Raw genomic sequence first — 15,411 nt, 5'->3', positions numbered from 1 at the left:
ATCCTAAACTTACTACTATTTTGGTATTCACAGAATGCACTTACACCTTTTGGTATTCACAGAATGAACTTAAGACTCAATCCTAAACTTACTACCATTTTGGCATTCACAGAATGCACTTACTACTTTTGGTATTCACAGAAGTTAGGATTTTGTCTTAAGTCTGTCTTACGTCTGTCTCCCCTCAAGCTCCACCTGTCTGATCACGGTACCTAAATACCGGAGAGCGAGACGGGGAGGACGGGCTTTTTCTGTGGTTACAGCTCAGGCCTGGGTCAGACTGCTGTTGCGTTACTCCTAGAGCCAAATATCATAAGGTTTCGTGGGGTCTCAAACCCATGTGTTTAAATAGGCTCGGTCTGGTACACTGAGTATGTGAGATGCCATATAGAGTGTATTCGCTCACCAGCGCCAGGACACCCTTGGGTAATAGCGCACTTTATAAAACAAATGAATAAATAAATACAGGGAGGTATAATTTAAATCCTGCGGGGGTGATATTAACATTTTTATTTTAGGCCTGAGGACAAAGTTTAATTGCCAAGAGGAATTGGGCGTTTAGTCGTTTCAGGATAGACTTTTCTGTAAACATTTTAATAACCAAGATTTGTTTTTATAATAATTTCTCAAACAAAGCCTGCAGTCATGGCTCGTAACTGAATGCACATCTTCATTTATTGGCAAGTTTGTGTGTGTGCCATAGGGGGTGAAAGCATGAATGAATAACTGAATGCATGAACAGATGCATGAGAGCAAGGATACGTGATTGAGTGCATGGAAGGATGTGTGATTGATTTTGCCAATGCTTGCTGCATATTGGTTTGCAGTTGCTTAGGGGGTCATTACAATGGCGGCTGGATTTCCTCCAGCAGCCACCATAGCGGAGATTGGGTCCGACCGCCATGCGTGCAGCAGTCCCGCTCATTCAATTATGATGGTCCCGCCACCGCTGCGGTCGGATTCTGCACCGTTAACATTGCAGCGGACGGTGCTGGCAGCAGCACCGCCGCGATGCGAAAAAGAGCATGTTGTGCATTTCACTGCACTACGTGGCAGGCACTACACTGTGCCTGACACTTGGTGCAGTGAAATGTGGGGGGGTACCATAGGTACCCCCACAGTGCACCCACAACCTCCAACACAAGGGAGGCCCACAACGGGCCCTGGAACCAATCCCTGCCAGGCTTTCAATGGTGGTTCAACCGCCACGCAATGGCTGGCTTCCACCGGCATCCTAATATGGCGGATGGTGCCTGCAAGGCCCCACCACCATTTTAGTGGCCCTGCTCCGCCAGGCAGGCAATGGTAACGATTGCTACCGTCGGAAAAGTGGCGGACGGACTTTCCCTCCACCGCGATACCCGCCGCCATCATGATGTGGCGGGGGTTTTTCACATTACGATGGTGTTGATCCGCCCGCCATCATAATCACCTGTTTAGATCGGGGTCCCCGGCTTCCATTAATGACTCAGTGGGGGTTCCCCGGGTTCCAGTAATGATTAAGTGGGGGTCCCCAGAATTCGAAAGGTTAGGTAAGAACTACTGGTTTTAGACGATGTCAACAGATTGCTAGAATAAAGATTACAAGGCTGACATTCAAGCATTAAATGACGTACAGAGTTATGGGGGAGTAATTTAAGGTCCATCACTCATGGCGCACACGTGCACAACGGGCCCTGCTGACATGTCTGGCCGCAGCCTCCCCGGGTGACACCCCTGGAACGGGTCTCTCTGTGAAAAGAATCGATCCTTTTTAAATGAAGCTCCTGGAGAGCTGGCCCTCTCTGCGCTAGGTGCTATATTCACGGGTGCCGGGCACTTCTTGAGCGAGGATTCTGCAGCTCTTGGGGGGGGTCCAAGGAATGTCCTGACAGATGGCAGCCTTGGTTCTGGCTCTGTTTAATCCTGTGCTCTGTCTATATATACGTAGCATACCAGAATTACTGCTTTCACAGCCATAGGATGACCTGATAAAGACGGGTATTGGGTCATAAAGCATTGACAGGTATCCAGCTCTGCTCTACCTGATACAGGACCCATAGGGCCCGATTCACAGAATGAACTTAAGACTCAATCCTAAACGTACTACTATTTTGGCATTCACAGAATGAACTTACTACTTTTGGCATTCACAGAATGCCCTTACTACTTTTGGCATTCACAGAATGAACTTACTACTTTTGGTATTCACAGAAGTTAGGATTTTGTCTTAAGTTTGTCTTAAGACAAACTTAAGACAGACTTAAGACAGACTTAAGTTAGGATTTTGTCTTAAGTCTGTCTTAAGTCTGTCTTAAGCCTGTCTTAAGTTTGTCTTAAGACAAAATCCTAACTTCTGTGAATGCCAAAAGTAGTAAGTGCATCCTGTGAATACCAAAATAGTAGTAAGTTTAGGATTGAGTCTTAAGTTCATTCTGTGAATCGGGCCCTAAGTGCTTTCGAGGTGCACTATTTCTGGAGCGCAGGTTCTCTCCTGTGGGCGGGTCTACGTCTAGAACACTAAGGGGCATATGTACAAGCCCCTATCACAACGGGAGCGATAGGGGCTTCTCCTCATTTACAAGGCAACGTTAAGCAACTTAACGTGGCTTAACGCTGCTTTGTACATAAGGCCCCCTTTCACGCTATGCTTAGAGTGAAAGGGGCAATGGGCATTGCTGTGGGCATTCCGCCGCAACACCTATTCATTTTGACGCTGCCCCATATTACGAGGGCAGCGTAAATAGAAGGCTGCACAAAAATTAAGACCAGGGAACCCTGGCGCAAGGAGGAGAAATGTTGCATTGTGCAGCACACATGGAAACAGCAAAACGACACTGATTGTTTATCTACAGGAAGGTCCCCCTTCCTGCACATATACAATCATTTTTAAAACATACTGCTTTGCAACTTCTATGTATGCTCATTAAGCAGCACACAGAGAAGTTACAAAACAGCATTTTAAGATTGTTTATGTGCAGGAAGGGACACCTTCCCATACATAAGCAATCCTCTCCTGCACGGAGATACCCTTGCGCTATGGTGCAAGGACGCCGGCGTTGGCGCTAGGCAGATGAGTTTAGCTCCAGCGCAGGGGGAAACGAAAGCTGCACCATATTCTTGTAAATATGGTGCAGCTCTGCGTTTCAGAAGTGGCGGACCGCAGTGTTAAGCCAGGAAGGCTGACTCTGCACTCCAGCACTTCCTTGTAAACACGCCACAAAAGGCCTCATAATGATACCCAGCCAACACTTCTGCACCCTCTGAACGTCACTTTTTTAATGTTCCGGGGGTGCAATGTGCCACAGCATATTCATATCTGCACTTTAAGCCACTGGCCTTTTAAATATGTGCCCCTTTCACTCAGAAAACTGTGTAAAATGGTTGTTCCATGGGTGTTGCAGAAAACTGTCGCACGCAATGAGAAAACTGCCACACGAGTAGAAAATCTACTTGAGCAGCAGAAACGACCAGGGCCCTCTGGCGCGACACGTGGTGCTGTTCAGGCGGATTTTACTGCAAGGGACGAGCTCCCGGCGCTAAAACCCAGCATGACCAGAGCGACATACAAAACACAGCTGCTCGCGACAGCCAGCGAGGAGAAGAGGTTCACACAGAAATAGTCCTGTCTGACCGCTGACGCACAGTGTGCTACTGAGCTTGTGGCCCTTCCTCGAGGGTGGACAGGACAGCGAGAATCATGCGCCGCCTGTCCCTCCTCACTGGTCCCCCTGCTCCCCTTGTGGCCCTTCCTCAAGGGTGGACAGGACAGCGAGAATCATGCACCGCCTGTCCCTCCTCACTGGTCCCCCTGCTCCCCGTGCATCCACCCTCCTCAAGGGTGGACAGGACAGCGAGAATCATGCACCGCCTGTCCCTCCTCACTGGTCCCCCTGCTCCACGTGCATTCACCCTCCTCACACACTCTCTCCTTCTCTTGCAGAGGTGGTCCCCTTTCGGCGGAGTGTCTTCTCCCCCATCTTCCTCTGGAGTCTCATCACCATGGGCATGACGCAGCTGAGGGTCATCTTCTACATGGCGGCCATGAACAAGATGCTGGAGTTCCTGGTCACTGGCGGAGGGGAGCACGGTGAGGGGGGCATCCTGTGGGTGTGGGAAAGGGGTCTGGGGTGGGATGCAGGAAAGACCCTAGAAAGAGAGAGAGCCAGGGAGGGGTAGAAAGAGACAGAGCATGAAAGAAAGCCTCAGGGGACAAGTGCCAAGGCGAGAGAGCATGGGAGAACCAACCTGGGAGATGGAGCCGGGGAGCAGGAGGGAGGAGGGCGGTCTGGGCACGTGTGAGAGAGAGACAGCAAGAGAGAGGAACCAGGGATACAGAGCTAGGGAGTGTCATGGAGACAGAACCTGGAAGAGGAGGCTACCTGAGAGAGGGAGAAAGAGCCAGGAGGGACTTTTAGGAAGAATGAGCTATAGAGAAGGAGGAGCATAGAGAGAAGCTTGGAGAGATAGAGATCTGGGGAGAGGGAGCTAGGAGAGTGCTATGAAGAGGGAGCTATCGGGGGAAGGAGCTGGAGAGAGAGAACCAATGATAGGGAGAGGGAGCCAGGAGAGTGATATGAAGAGGGAGCTATCGGGGAGAAGGAGCTGGAGAGAGAGAACCAGAGATAGGGAGAGGGAGCCAGGAGAGTGCTATGAAGAGGGAGCTATCGGGGAGAAGGAGCTGGAGAGAGAGAACCAGAGATAGGGAGAGGGAGCCAGGAGAGTGCTATGAAGAGGGAGCTATCGGGAAGAAGGAGCTGGAGAGAGAGAACCAGAGATAGGGAGAGGGAGCCAGGAGAGTGCTATGAAGAGGGAGCTATCAGGGAGAAGGAGCTGGACAGAGAGAACCAGAGATAGGGAGAGGGAGCCAGGAGAGTGCTATGAAGACGGAGCTATCGGGGAGAAGGAGCTGGAGAGAGAGAGAACCAGAGATAGGGAGAGGGAGCCAGGAGAGTGCTATGAAGCGGGAGCTATCAGGGAGAAGGAGCTGGACAGAGAGAACCAGAGATAGGGAGAGGGAGCCAGGAGAGTGCTATGAAGAGGGAGCTATCGGGGAGAAGGACCTGGAGAGACAGAACCAGAGATAGGAGAGGGAGCCAGGAGAGTGCTATGAAGAGGGAGCTCTCGGGGAGAAGGACCTGGAGAGAGAGAACCAGAGATAGGGAGAGGGAGCCAGGAGAGTGCTATGAAGCGGGAGCTATCGGGGAGAAGGAGCTGGAGAGAGAGAACCAGAGATAGGGAGATGGAGCCAGGAGAGTGCTATGAAGAGGGAGCTATCGGGGAAAGGGAGCTGGAGAGAGAGAACCAGAGATAGGGAGAGGGAGCCAGGAGAGTGCTATGAAGAGGGAGCTATCGGGGAGAAGGAGCTGGAGAGAGAGAACCAGAGATAGGGAGAGGGAGCCAGGAGAGTGCTATGAAGAGGGAGCTATCAGGGAGAAGGAGCTGGACAGAGAGAACCAGAGATAGGGAGAGGGAGCCAGGAGAGTGCTATGAAGACGGAGCTATCGGGGAAAGGGAGCTGGAGAGAGAGAACCAGAGATAGGGAGAGGGAGCCAGGAGAGTGCTATGAAGAGGGAGCTATCGGGGAGAAGGAGCTGGAGAGAGAGAACCAGAGATAGGGAGAGGGAGCCAGGAGAGTGCTATGAAGAGGGAGTATCGGGGATAAGGAGCTGGAGAGAGAGAACCAGAGACAGGGAGAGGGAGCCAGGGAGCAGGGGGAAGGAGGGCGGTCTGGGCATGTGTGAGAGAGAGACAGCAAGAGAGAGGAACCAGGGATACAGAGCTAGGGGGTGTCATGGAGACAGAACCTGGAAGAGGAGGCTACCTAGAGGGAGAAAGAGCCAGGGGGGACTTTTAGGAAGAAGGAGCTATAGAGAAGGAGAAGCATAGAGAGAAGCATGGAGAGAAGCATGGGGACATAGAGATCTGGGGAGAGGGTGCCAGGAGAGTGCTATGAAGCGGGAGCTATCGGGGAGAAGGAGCTGGAGAGACAGAACCAGAGATAGGGGGAGGGAGCCAGGAGAGTGCTATGAAGCGGGAGCTATCGGGGAGAAGGAGCTGGAGAGACAGAACCATGGATAGGGAGAGGGAGCCAGGAGAGTGCTATGAACAAGAGCTATCGGGGAGAAGGAGCTGGAGAGACAGAACCAGAGATAGGGAGAGGGAGCCAGGAGAGTGCTATGAAGAGGGAGCTATCGGGGAGAAGGAGCTGGAGAGAGAGAACCAGAGATAGGGAGAGGGAGCCAGGAGAGTGCTATGAAGAGGGAGCTATCGGGGAGAAGGAGCTGGAGAGAGAGAACCAGAGATAGGGAGAGGGAGCCAGGAGAGTGCTTTGAAGCGGGAGCTATCGGGGAGAAGGAGCTGGAGATAGAGAACCAGAGATAGGGAGAGGGGGCCAGGAGAGTGCTTTGAAGCGGGAGCTATCGGGGAGAAGGAGCTGGAGATAGAGAACCAGAGATAGGGAGAGGGGGCCAGGAGAGTGCTATGAAGAGGGAGCTATCGGGGAGAAGGAGCTGGAGAGAGAGAAACAGAGATAGGGAGAGGGAGCCATGAGAGTGCTATGAAGCGGGAGCTATCGGGGAGAAGGAGCTGGAGAGAGAGAACCAGAGATAGGGAGAGGGAGCCAGGAGAGTGCTATGAAGCGGGAGCTATCTGGGAGAAGGAGCTGGAAAGAGAGAACCAGAGATAGGGAGAGGGAGCCAGGAGAGTGCTATGAAGAGGGAGCTATCGGGGAGAAGGAGCTGGAGAGACAGAACCAGAGATAGGGAGAGGGAGCCAGGAGAGTGCTATGAAGCGGGAGCTATCGGGGAGAAGGAGCTGGAGAGACAGAACCAGAGATAGGGAGAGGGAGCCAGGAGAGTGCTATGAAGAGGGAGCTATCGGGGAGAAGGAGCTGGAGAGAGAGAACCAGAGATAGGGAGAGTGAGCCAGGAGAGTGCTATGAAGCGGGAGCTATCGGGGAGAAGGAGCTGGAGAGACAGAACCAGAGATAGGGAGAGGGAGCCAGGAGAGTGCTATGAAGCGGGAGCTATCTGGGAGAAAGAGCTGGAAAGAGAGAACCAGAGATAGGGAGAGGGAGCCAGGAGAGTGCTATGAAGCGGGAGCTATCGGGGAGAAGGAGCTGGAGAGACAGAACCAGAGATAGGGAGAGGGAGCCAGGAGAGTGCTATGAAGCGGGAGCTATCGGGGAGAAGGAGCTGGAGAGAGAGAACCAGAGATAGGGAGAGTGAGCCAGGAGAGTGCTATGAAGCGGGAGCTATCGGGGAGAAGGAGCTGGAGAGAGAGAACCAGAGATAGGAAGAGGGAGCCAGGAGAGTGCTATGAAGCGGGAGCTATCGGGGAGAAGGAGCTGGAGAGAGAGAACCAGAGATAGGGAGAGGGAGCCAGGAGAGTGCTATGAAGCGGGAGCTATCGGGGAGAAGGAGCTGGAGAGAGAGAACCAGAGATAGGGAGAGGGAGCCAGGAGAGTGCTATGAAGCGGGAGCTATCGGGGAGAAGGTGCTGGAGAGAGAGAACCAGAGATAGGGAGAGGGAGCCAGGAGAGTGCTATGAAGCGGGAGCTATCAGAGAGAAGGAGCTGGAGAGAGAGAACCAGAGATAGGGAGAGGGAGCCAGGAGAGTGCTATGAAGCGGGAGCTATCGGGGAGAAGGAGCTGGAGAGAGAGAACCAGAGATAGGGAGAGGGAGCCAGGAGAGTGCTATGAAGCGGGAGCTATCGGGGAGAAGGAGCTGGAGAGAGAGAACCAGAGATAGGGAGAGGGAGCCAGGAGAGTGCTATGAAGCGGGAGCTATCGGGGAGAAGGAGCTGGAGAGAGAGAACCAGAGATAGGGAGAGTGAGCCAGGAGAGTGCTATGAAGCGGGAGCTATCGGGGAGAAGGAGCTGGAGAGAACCAGAGATAGGGAGAGGGAGCCATGAGAGTGCTATGAAGCGGGAGCTATTGGGGAGAAGGAGCTGGAGAGAGAGAACCAGAGATAGGGAGAGGGAGCCAGGAGAGTGCTATGAAGCGGGAGCTATCACGGAGAAGGAGCTGGAGAGAGAGTACCTGGATAGAGAGCTTGGGAGAGTGTGCATGAAAGAGTGCAGAGAGGGCATGCGAGGGAGAGTGTGCACGGAAGAGCACGGGAGAGTGTACACAGAAGAGAAAAGAGAATGAGTGTCAGGAAGAGTGTACATGGAAGAGAAAAGAGAATGAGTGTCAGGAAGAGTGTACATGGAAGAGAAAAGAGAGTGAGTGTCAGGGAGAGTGTACATGGAAGAGAAAAGAGAGTGAGTGTCAGGGAGAGTGTACATGAAAGAGAAAAGAGAATGAGTGTCAGGAAGATTGTACATGGAAGAGAAAAGAGAATGAGTGTCAGGGAGAGTGTACATGGAAGAGAAAAGAGAATAAGTGTCAGGGAGAGTGTACATGGAAGAGAAAAGAGAATGAGTGTCAGGGAGAGTGTACATGGAAGAGAAAAGAGAGTGAGTGTCAGGGAGAGTGTACACGAAAGAGGAAAGAGAATGAGTGTCAGGGAGAGTGTACATGGAAGAGAAAAGAGAGTGAGTGTCAGGGAGAGTGTACATGGAAGAGAAAAGAGAGTGAGTGTCAGGGAGAGTGTACACGAAAGAGGAAAGAGAATGAGTGTCAGGGAGAGTGTACATGGAAGAGAAAAGAGAGTGAGTGTCAGGGAGAGTGTACACAGAAGAGAAAAGAGAATGAGTGTCAGGAAGAGTGTACATGGAAGAGAAAAGAGAGTGAGTGTCAGGGAGAGTGTACACGAAAGAGGAAAGAGAATGAGTGTCAGGAAGAGTGTACATGAAAGAGAAAAGAGAATGAGTGTCAGGAAGATTGTACATGGAAGAGAAAAGAGAATGAGTGTCAGGGAGAGTGTACACGAAAGAGGAAAGAGAATGAGTGTCAGGAAGAGTGTACATGGAAGAGAAAAGAGAGTGAGTGTCAGGAAGAGTGTACATGGAAGAGAAAAGAGAGTGAGTGTCAGGGAGAGTGTACAGGGAAGAGAAAAGAGAATGAGTGTCAGGAAGAGTGTACATGGAAGAGAAAAGAGAGTGAGTGTCAGGGAGAGTGTACATGGAAGAGAAAAGAGAGTGAGTGTCAGGGAGAGTGTACACAGAAGAGAAAAGAGAATGAGTGTCAGGAAGAGTGTACATGGAAGAGAAAAGAGAGTGAGTGTCAGGGAGAGTGTACATGGAAGAGAAAAGAGAGTGAGTGTCAGGGAGAGTGTACATGGAAGAGAAAAGAGAGTGAGTGTCAGGGAGAGTGTACACAGAAGAGAAAAGAGAATGAGTGTCAGGAAGAGTGTACATGGAAGAGAAAAGAGAGTGAGTGTCAGGGAGAGTGTACACGAAAGAGGAAAGAGAATGAGTGTCAGGAAGAGTGTACATGAAAGAGAAAAGAGAATGAGTGTCAGGAAGATTGTACATGGAAGAGAAAAGAGAATGAGTGTCAGGGAGAGTGTACACGAAAGAGGAAAGAGAATGAGTGTCAGGAAGAGTGTACATGGAAGAGAAAAGAGAGTGAGTGTCAGGGAGAGTGTACATGGAAGAGAAAAGAGAGTGAGTGTCAGGGAGAGTGTACACAGAAGAGAAAAGAGAATGAGTGTCAGGAAGAGTGTACATGGAAGAGAAAAGAGAGTGAGTGTCAGGGAGAGTGTACAGGGAAGAGAAAAGAGAATGAGTGTCAGGAAGAGTGTACATGAAAGAGAAAAGAGAATGAGTGTCAGGAAGAGTGTACATGGAAGAGAAAAGAGAGTGAGTGTCATGGAGAGTGTACATGAAAGAGAAAAGAGAATGAGTGTCAGGAAGATTGTACATGGAAGAGAAAAGAGAATGAGTGTCAGGGAGAGTGTACACGAAAGAGGAAAGAGAATGAGTGTCAGGAAGAGTGTACATGGAAGAGAAAAGAGAGTGAGTGTCAGGGAGAGTGTACATGGAAGAGAAAAGAGAGTGAGCGTCAGGGAGAGTGTACACAGAAGAGAAAAGAGAATGAGTGTCAGGAAGAGTGTACATGGAAAAGAAAAGAGAGTGAGTGTCAGGGAGAGTGTACACGAAAGAGGAAAGAGAATGAGTGTCAGGAAGAGTGTACATGAAAGAGAAAAGAGAATGAGTGTCAGGAAGATTGTACATGGAAGAGAAAAGAGAATGAGTGTCAGGGAGAGTGTACACGAAAGAGGAAAGAGAATGAGTGTCAGGAAGAGTGTACATGGAAGAGAAAAGAGAGTGAGTGTCAGGGAGAGTGTACATGGAAGAGAAAAGAGAGTGAGTGTCAGGGAGAGTGTACACAGAAGAGAAAAGAGAATGAGTGTCAGGAAGAGTGTACATGGAAGAGAAAAGAGAGTGAGTGTCAGGGAGAGTGTACAGGGAAGAGAAAAGAGAATGAGTGTCAGGAAGAGTGTACATGGAAGAGAAAAGAGAGTGAGTGTCAGGGAGAGTGTACATGGAAGAGAAAAGAGAGTGGGTGTCAGGGAGAGTGTACATGGAAGAGAAAAGAGAGTGAGTGTCAGGGAGAGTGTACACAGAAGAGAAAAGAGAATGAGTGTCAGGAAGAGTGTACATGGAAGAGAAAAGAGAGTGAGTGTCAGGGAGAGTGTACATGGAAGAGAAAAGAGAGTGAGTGTCAGGGAGAGTGTACATGGAAGAGAAAAGAGATTTAGTGTCAGGGAGAGTCTACACAGAAGAGAAAAGAGAATGAGTGTCAGGAAGAGTGTACATGGAAGAGAAAAGAGAGTGAGTTTCAGGGAGAGTGTACACGAAAGAGGAAAGAGAATGGGTGTCAGGAAGAGTGTACATGAAAGAGAAAAGAGAATGAGTGTCAGGAAGATTGTACATGGAAGAGAAAAGAGAATGAGTGTCAGGAAGAGTGTACACGAAAGAGGAAAGAGAATGAGTGTCAGGAAGAGTGTACATGAAAGAGAAAAGAGAATGAGTGTCAGGAAGAGTGTACATGGAAGAGAAAAGAGAGTGAGTGTCAGGGAGAGTGTACACAAAAGAGGAAAGAGAATGAGTGTCAGGAAGAGTGTACATGAAAGAGAAAAGAGAATGAGTGTCAGGAAGATTGTACATGGAAGAGAAAAGAGAATGAGTGTCAGGGAGAGTGTACAGGGAAGAGAAAAGAGAATGAGTGTCAGGAAGAGTGTACATGGAAGAGAAAAGAGAGTGAGTGTCAGGGAGAGTGTACATGGAAGAGAAAAGAGAGTGAGTGTCAGGGAGAGTGTACACAGAAGAGAATAGAGAATGAGTGTCAGGAAGAGTGTACATGGAAGAGAAAAGAGAGTGAGTGTCAGGGAGAGTGTACAGGGAAGAGAAAAGAGAATGAGTGTCAGGAAGAGTGTACATGGAAGAGAAAAGAGAGTGAGTGTCAGGGAGAGTGTACAGGGAAGAGAAAAGAGAATGAGTGTCAGGAAGAGTGTACACGGAAGAGAAAAGAGAATGAGTGTCAGGAAGAGTGTACATGGAAGAGAAAAGAGAATGAGTGTCAGGAAGAGTGTACACGAAAGAGGAAAGAGAATGAGTGTCAGGAAGAGTGTACATGAAAGAGAAAAGAGAATGAGTGTCAGGAAGAGTGTACATGGAAGAGAAAAGAGAGTGAGTGTCAGGGAGAGTGTACACGAAAGAGGAAAGAGAAGGAGTGTCAGGAAGAGTGTACATGGAAGAGAAAAGAGAGTGAGTGTCAGGGAGAGTGTACAGGGAAGAGAAAAGAGAATGAGTGTCAGGAAGAGTGTACACGGAAGAGAAAAGAGAATGAGTGTCAGGAAGAGTGTACATGGAAGAGAAAAGAGAATGAGTGTCAGGAAGAGTGTACACGAAAGAGGAAAGAGTGTCAGGAAGAGTGTACATGAAAGAGAAAAGAGAATGAGTGTCAGGAAGAGTGTACATGGAAGAGAAAAGAGAGTGAGTGTCAGGGAGAGTGTACACGAAAGAGGAAAGAGAATGAGTGTCAGGAAGAGTGTACATGAAAGAGAAAAGAGAATGAGTGTCAGGAAGATTGTACATGGAAGAGAAAAGAGAATGAGTGTCAGGGAGAGTGTACAGGAAAGAGGAAAGAGAACGAGTGTCAGGAAGTGTGTACATGGAAGAGAAAAGAGAGTGAGTGTCAGGGAGAGTGTACATGGAAGAGAAAAGAGAGTGAGTGTCAGGGAGATTGTACATGGAAGAGAAAAGAGAGTGAGTGTCAGGGAGAGTGTACAGGGAAGAGAAAAGAGAATGAGTGTCAGGAAGAGTGTACATGAAAGAGAAAATAGAATGAGTATCAGGAAGAGTGTACATGAAAGAGAAAAGAGAATGAGTGTCAGGAAGAGTGTACATGAAAGAGAAAAGAGAATGAGTGTCAAGGAGAGTGAAGAGTGTACATGAAAGAGAAAAGAGAGTGAGTGTCAGGGAGAGTGAAGAGTGTACATGGAAGAGAAAAGAGAATGAGTGTCAGGGAGAGTGTATATGGAAGAGAAAAGTGGGCTGGGGGTGTGTAGAGAATGACGCAGGTGAACAGAGAGAGATGGGTGATGTGAAACCCTGAAAATAACAGGGTGTGCTGGAAGGAGGGGGCAAGCCAGCACTGGATGGAGAGTGCTGTAGGTAAGTCTCATGGGGGGCGGTGGGGGGTCGTGTGTTGGTCACCCAGGGTCAGGACAAAGTGAGGCCGCTTTGTACCCTTACCCCCGACCTGACGCCTCTCTCCCTCTCTTACAGTCCCCGAGGAGCTGCAGAACCAGGCCGAAGAGACAGGTGAGTCTGTCCTTCACTCACTGAAGAGGTGTGGCGCCGCAGCCAGGGCGACTGACTCCGGAATCTGGGGATCACGGTTCGATCCCCGGTGCCGGCGGCAGATTAGCCCAGCACCATGTGACTCTGGGCAATAGCATGCTTAATCTTCCCAACCACCCCCAGTGCCTAGAGACCCTTACGGGTGATTGTGCGATTTACAAATGTGGATTATTATTACTCACTCACTGAGAGACTTGGGGGGGTTGCGAGAGAGAGAGAGAGAGAGAGAGAGAGAGAGAGAGAGCACGACAGAGAGAGGAGAGTCGAGGCAATACCATTAGAGGCCTTTTAATTCTGAATTTATCTTGCCACATTTGCTGCGCTTCAAAGACAGAGGTCAAATGTCAAGTTATGTTTTCTGACAAATTGTTGCTTATGTTTTTTTATCATGGGGATTGGAGTTTACAAACTCCTCTCACTTCACTCTCAGGGAAAGAAAAGTAAATACCTGTAAATGAACTGCGCCCATTCTGCGGTTTGCGAAGCGACAATGAAGCACCTTTTGGTCATTCTGAAGTGCAACGGAAACAGAGATTTTAATAAATGGTGACAAATCAAGACTTGAGCTGGTGACGCGCAGGGGATAGATATTCACTGAAACCTGATTTCCCCACATTATCGTTGCTTGCTCTGAAGCATCATCAGTAAAATGCATCAGCGCAAATCTGGTGCCCATACCTCTAGAAACTCTGCCGTCCGAGGCCGGCTCCTCTCTAAGATGGAAGAGCGTAGCCCACTGCCTTCAGCACTGCAAAAAAAAAATGATAACGCAATGTGCTAGTTTCGTTTTATTTGTCTGAGCTGAGGCAGTTTTGCGGGGCAGACTGAGCTGGAGAGAGTAGGGGTGTTGAGTGGTGGCTCTCTCTAAGTGCGCATGACTGTTTGGCTGGCGGTCTTGGGACAGGCAAACAGTCATGAGCACTTTGCATGTGCTCCACCGGATGTAATGTACAGCCTGGGTGGAGAACATGCCCAGGCTCCCAGACCCTGTCTGAGTGCCGAGGGCAGCCTTCATGCTTCTTTTACTAAAGAAGGAAGAGGACGGAGGAGAGGCAGTGGTCAGCCTACTCGGCCAGCAGGTAAGTGATTCTGTTTATTTTAACCCCACCCCAATGACTGTTTTGGAATAAAAGTACCAAACCTGCACCCATAGAAGTATTCCTCGAAGGGGTGTGAATTTACTACGTTTTGGAATTCACAAACATTAGCAATGGTAGGCTTGCAAAGCTGAGCAGGCCTCAGGTGTCCAGGGATACTGCTGCCACTCAAACACCCAAAGTTGATGGGATGAATGCTTGCAAATAGTCTATCCACCGCCAATCACTCGGGTGCACTCCAAACCATTGTTTTTGATCCACCGTTTCGCGATAGACAGAGGAAAGTGTGAGGATTTAGGTGTATTATATGTAAAATAGCTGTGGGGCCTTAGCGTCAATACCCTTCCAAACACTGTCTTGGGTCCAGTCAGGCTTGTTTGTTAATCTTAAGTTCAACCCTGGGTAGCTTTGGCTTCGAGCAGCAAGGCTAAACTAAAGAACAATGTAAAAGCCTTCAACAGCAACAAACAACTGAATTAGAAAGTCACACAACAAGAAAGAGTCACAACAACAATTCATAAAAATAGAGCATATTTTAATGAAGTTTTAGATCCCCTGATCATCAACATCTACCCAAGGGTTCCAGAGATAAAGATTTTAAAAGAAATAAATACTTTGAAATCCAACTGCAAACAAACATTGGTCAACAAAAACGGTGCAAACTTTTGAATAATTTGAAACAGTTAGTTTCATGACTCCAACTTCGGTTGGGGGACCAAATCCAGCAGGGCAGAGGTCTAGGAGTCCAGTAAGGTTACTTTGTACACTTACCCGGCCACCAGAGCCTTTTCCAGTCCAGTTCAAGCCTTTTAGAAACAACCGCATGAACAACAATTACGCGGTCCTGATGCTGGGGATGCAGGCAGAAAAGATTCTCAATGATGCTCCTGGAGCTGAGCAGTCTACAGGGGTGAAGTGCGGTTGATCCCTCTGTCCATGGGTGGGTTGAGGTGACTTTGAACACAGCACTTGGGGTCGCGCAGCGTCCTCGTTGTGACAGTATAAGGCCACCTGCGGCTGGGCTTTTTTTCTCGTGACACAGCGATCACAGCAGATATACATGCTGGGGGCTAGTGTCGCTTTTGGGCAACGAACCCACTCTCTGATAGCACTCCCGGGTCTGGCAGACACGAGTGCAGTTTTTGGCCATCTCAGATTTGTCTCTTGGTGTGCCCGGCGGCAACCAGCAGTGACCCCTCAGCAGTGGCTACTGCTTTGTGGGTTTGGGCTTCCACAGCTTTGATGCCCCTGGAGCTGTTCGAGGGGGCCAGCCGCCAGACCCTTGGAATCACGGCTTCAATCTGTGGTTGGGAATCAAGTGTTCCGCGGGCCAGGAGCCGCCGGTAGAGTCCAATCTCACTAACCTAAAGTGCAGCGGGTGCAGTCCTTCCGACGGTGCAGCCTCTCTTCGTGCTGCTTGAAGAGCAGCAGGATTCTCCTCCCTTGGTCCTCTCTCCAAATCCACACTGTGCTGAAATTCAGGGTGCCAGGGGTACCCGTTATATCCAGGAAAAGTGCCCTGAGGGGACACCGCGGTCACTAGCCAATTTTCTAGTAGCTTCCTTCCTCTTTGGTGA

At 49.5% G+C, this 15,411-nt stretch overlaps 1 protein-coding gene across 1 annotated transcript in view; it reads left to right on the top strand.

Moving 5' to 3' along the window:
* Nucleotides 1–15,411, top strand: part of SLC43A1 (solute carrier family 43 member 1) — a 294,136-nt gene that overhangs the window by 234,832 nt on the left and 43,893 nt on the right. The window contains exons 9-10 of the mRNA XM_086953367.1: nucleotides 3,923–4,069; nucleotides 12,663–12,698. Coding sequence (XP_086809493.1) covers nucleotides 3,923–4,069; nucleotides 12,663–12,698 — 183 coding nt within the window. The remainder of the gene's footprint in view (nucleotides 1–3,922; nucleotides 4,070–12,662; nucleotides 12,699–15,411) is intronic.

The sequence above is a fragment of the Lissotriton vulgaris genome, chromosome 1_2 (genome assembly GCF_964263255.1).
Source record: "Lissotriton vulgaris chromosome 1_2, aLisVul1.2, whole genome shotgun sequence".
Taxonomy (NCBI): domain Eukaryota; kingdom Metazoa; phylum Chordata; class Amphibia; order Caudata; family Salamandridae; genus Lissotriton; species Lissotriton vulgaris.
Note: the sequence above shows the minus strand (reverse complement) of the source record. Positions and strands in the feature narration are given on the sequence as shown.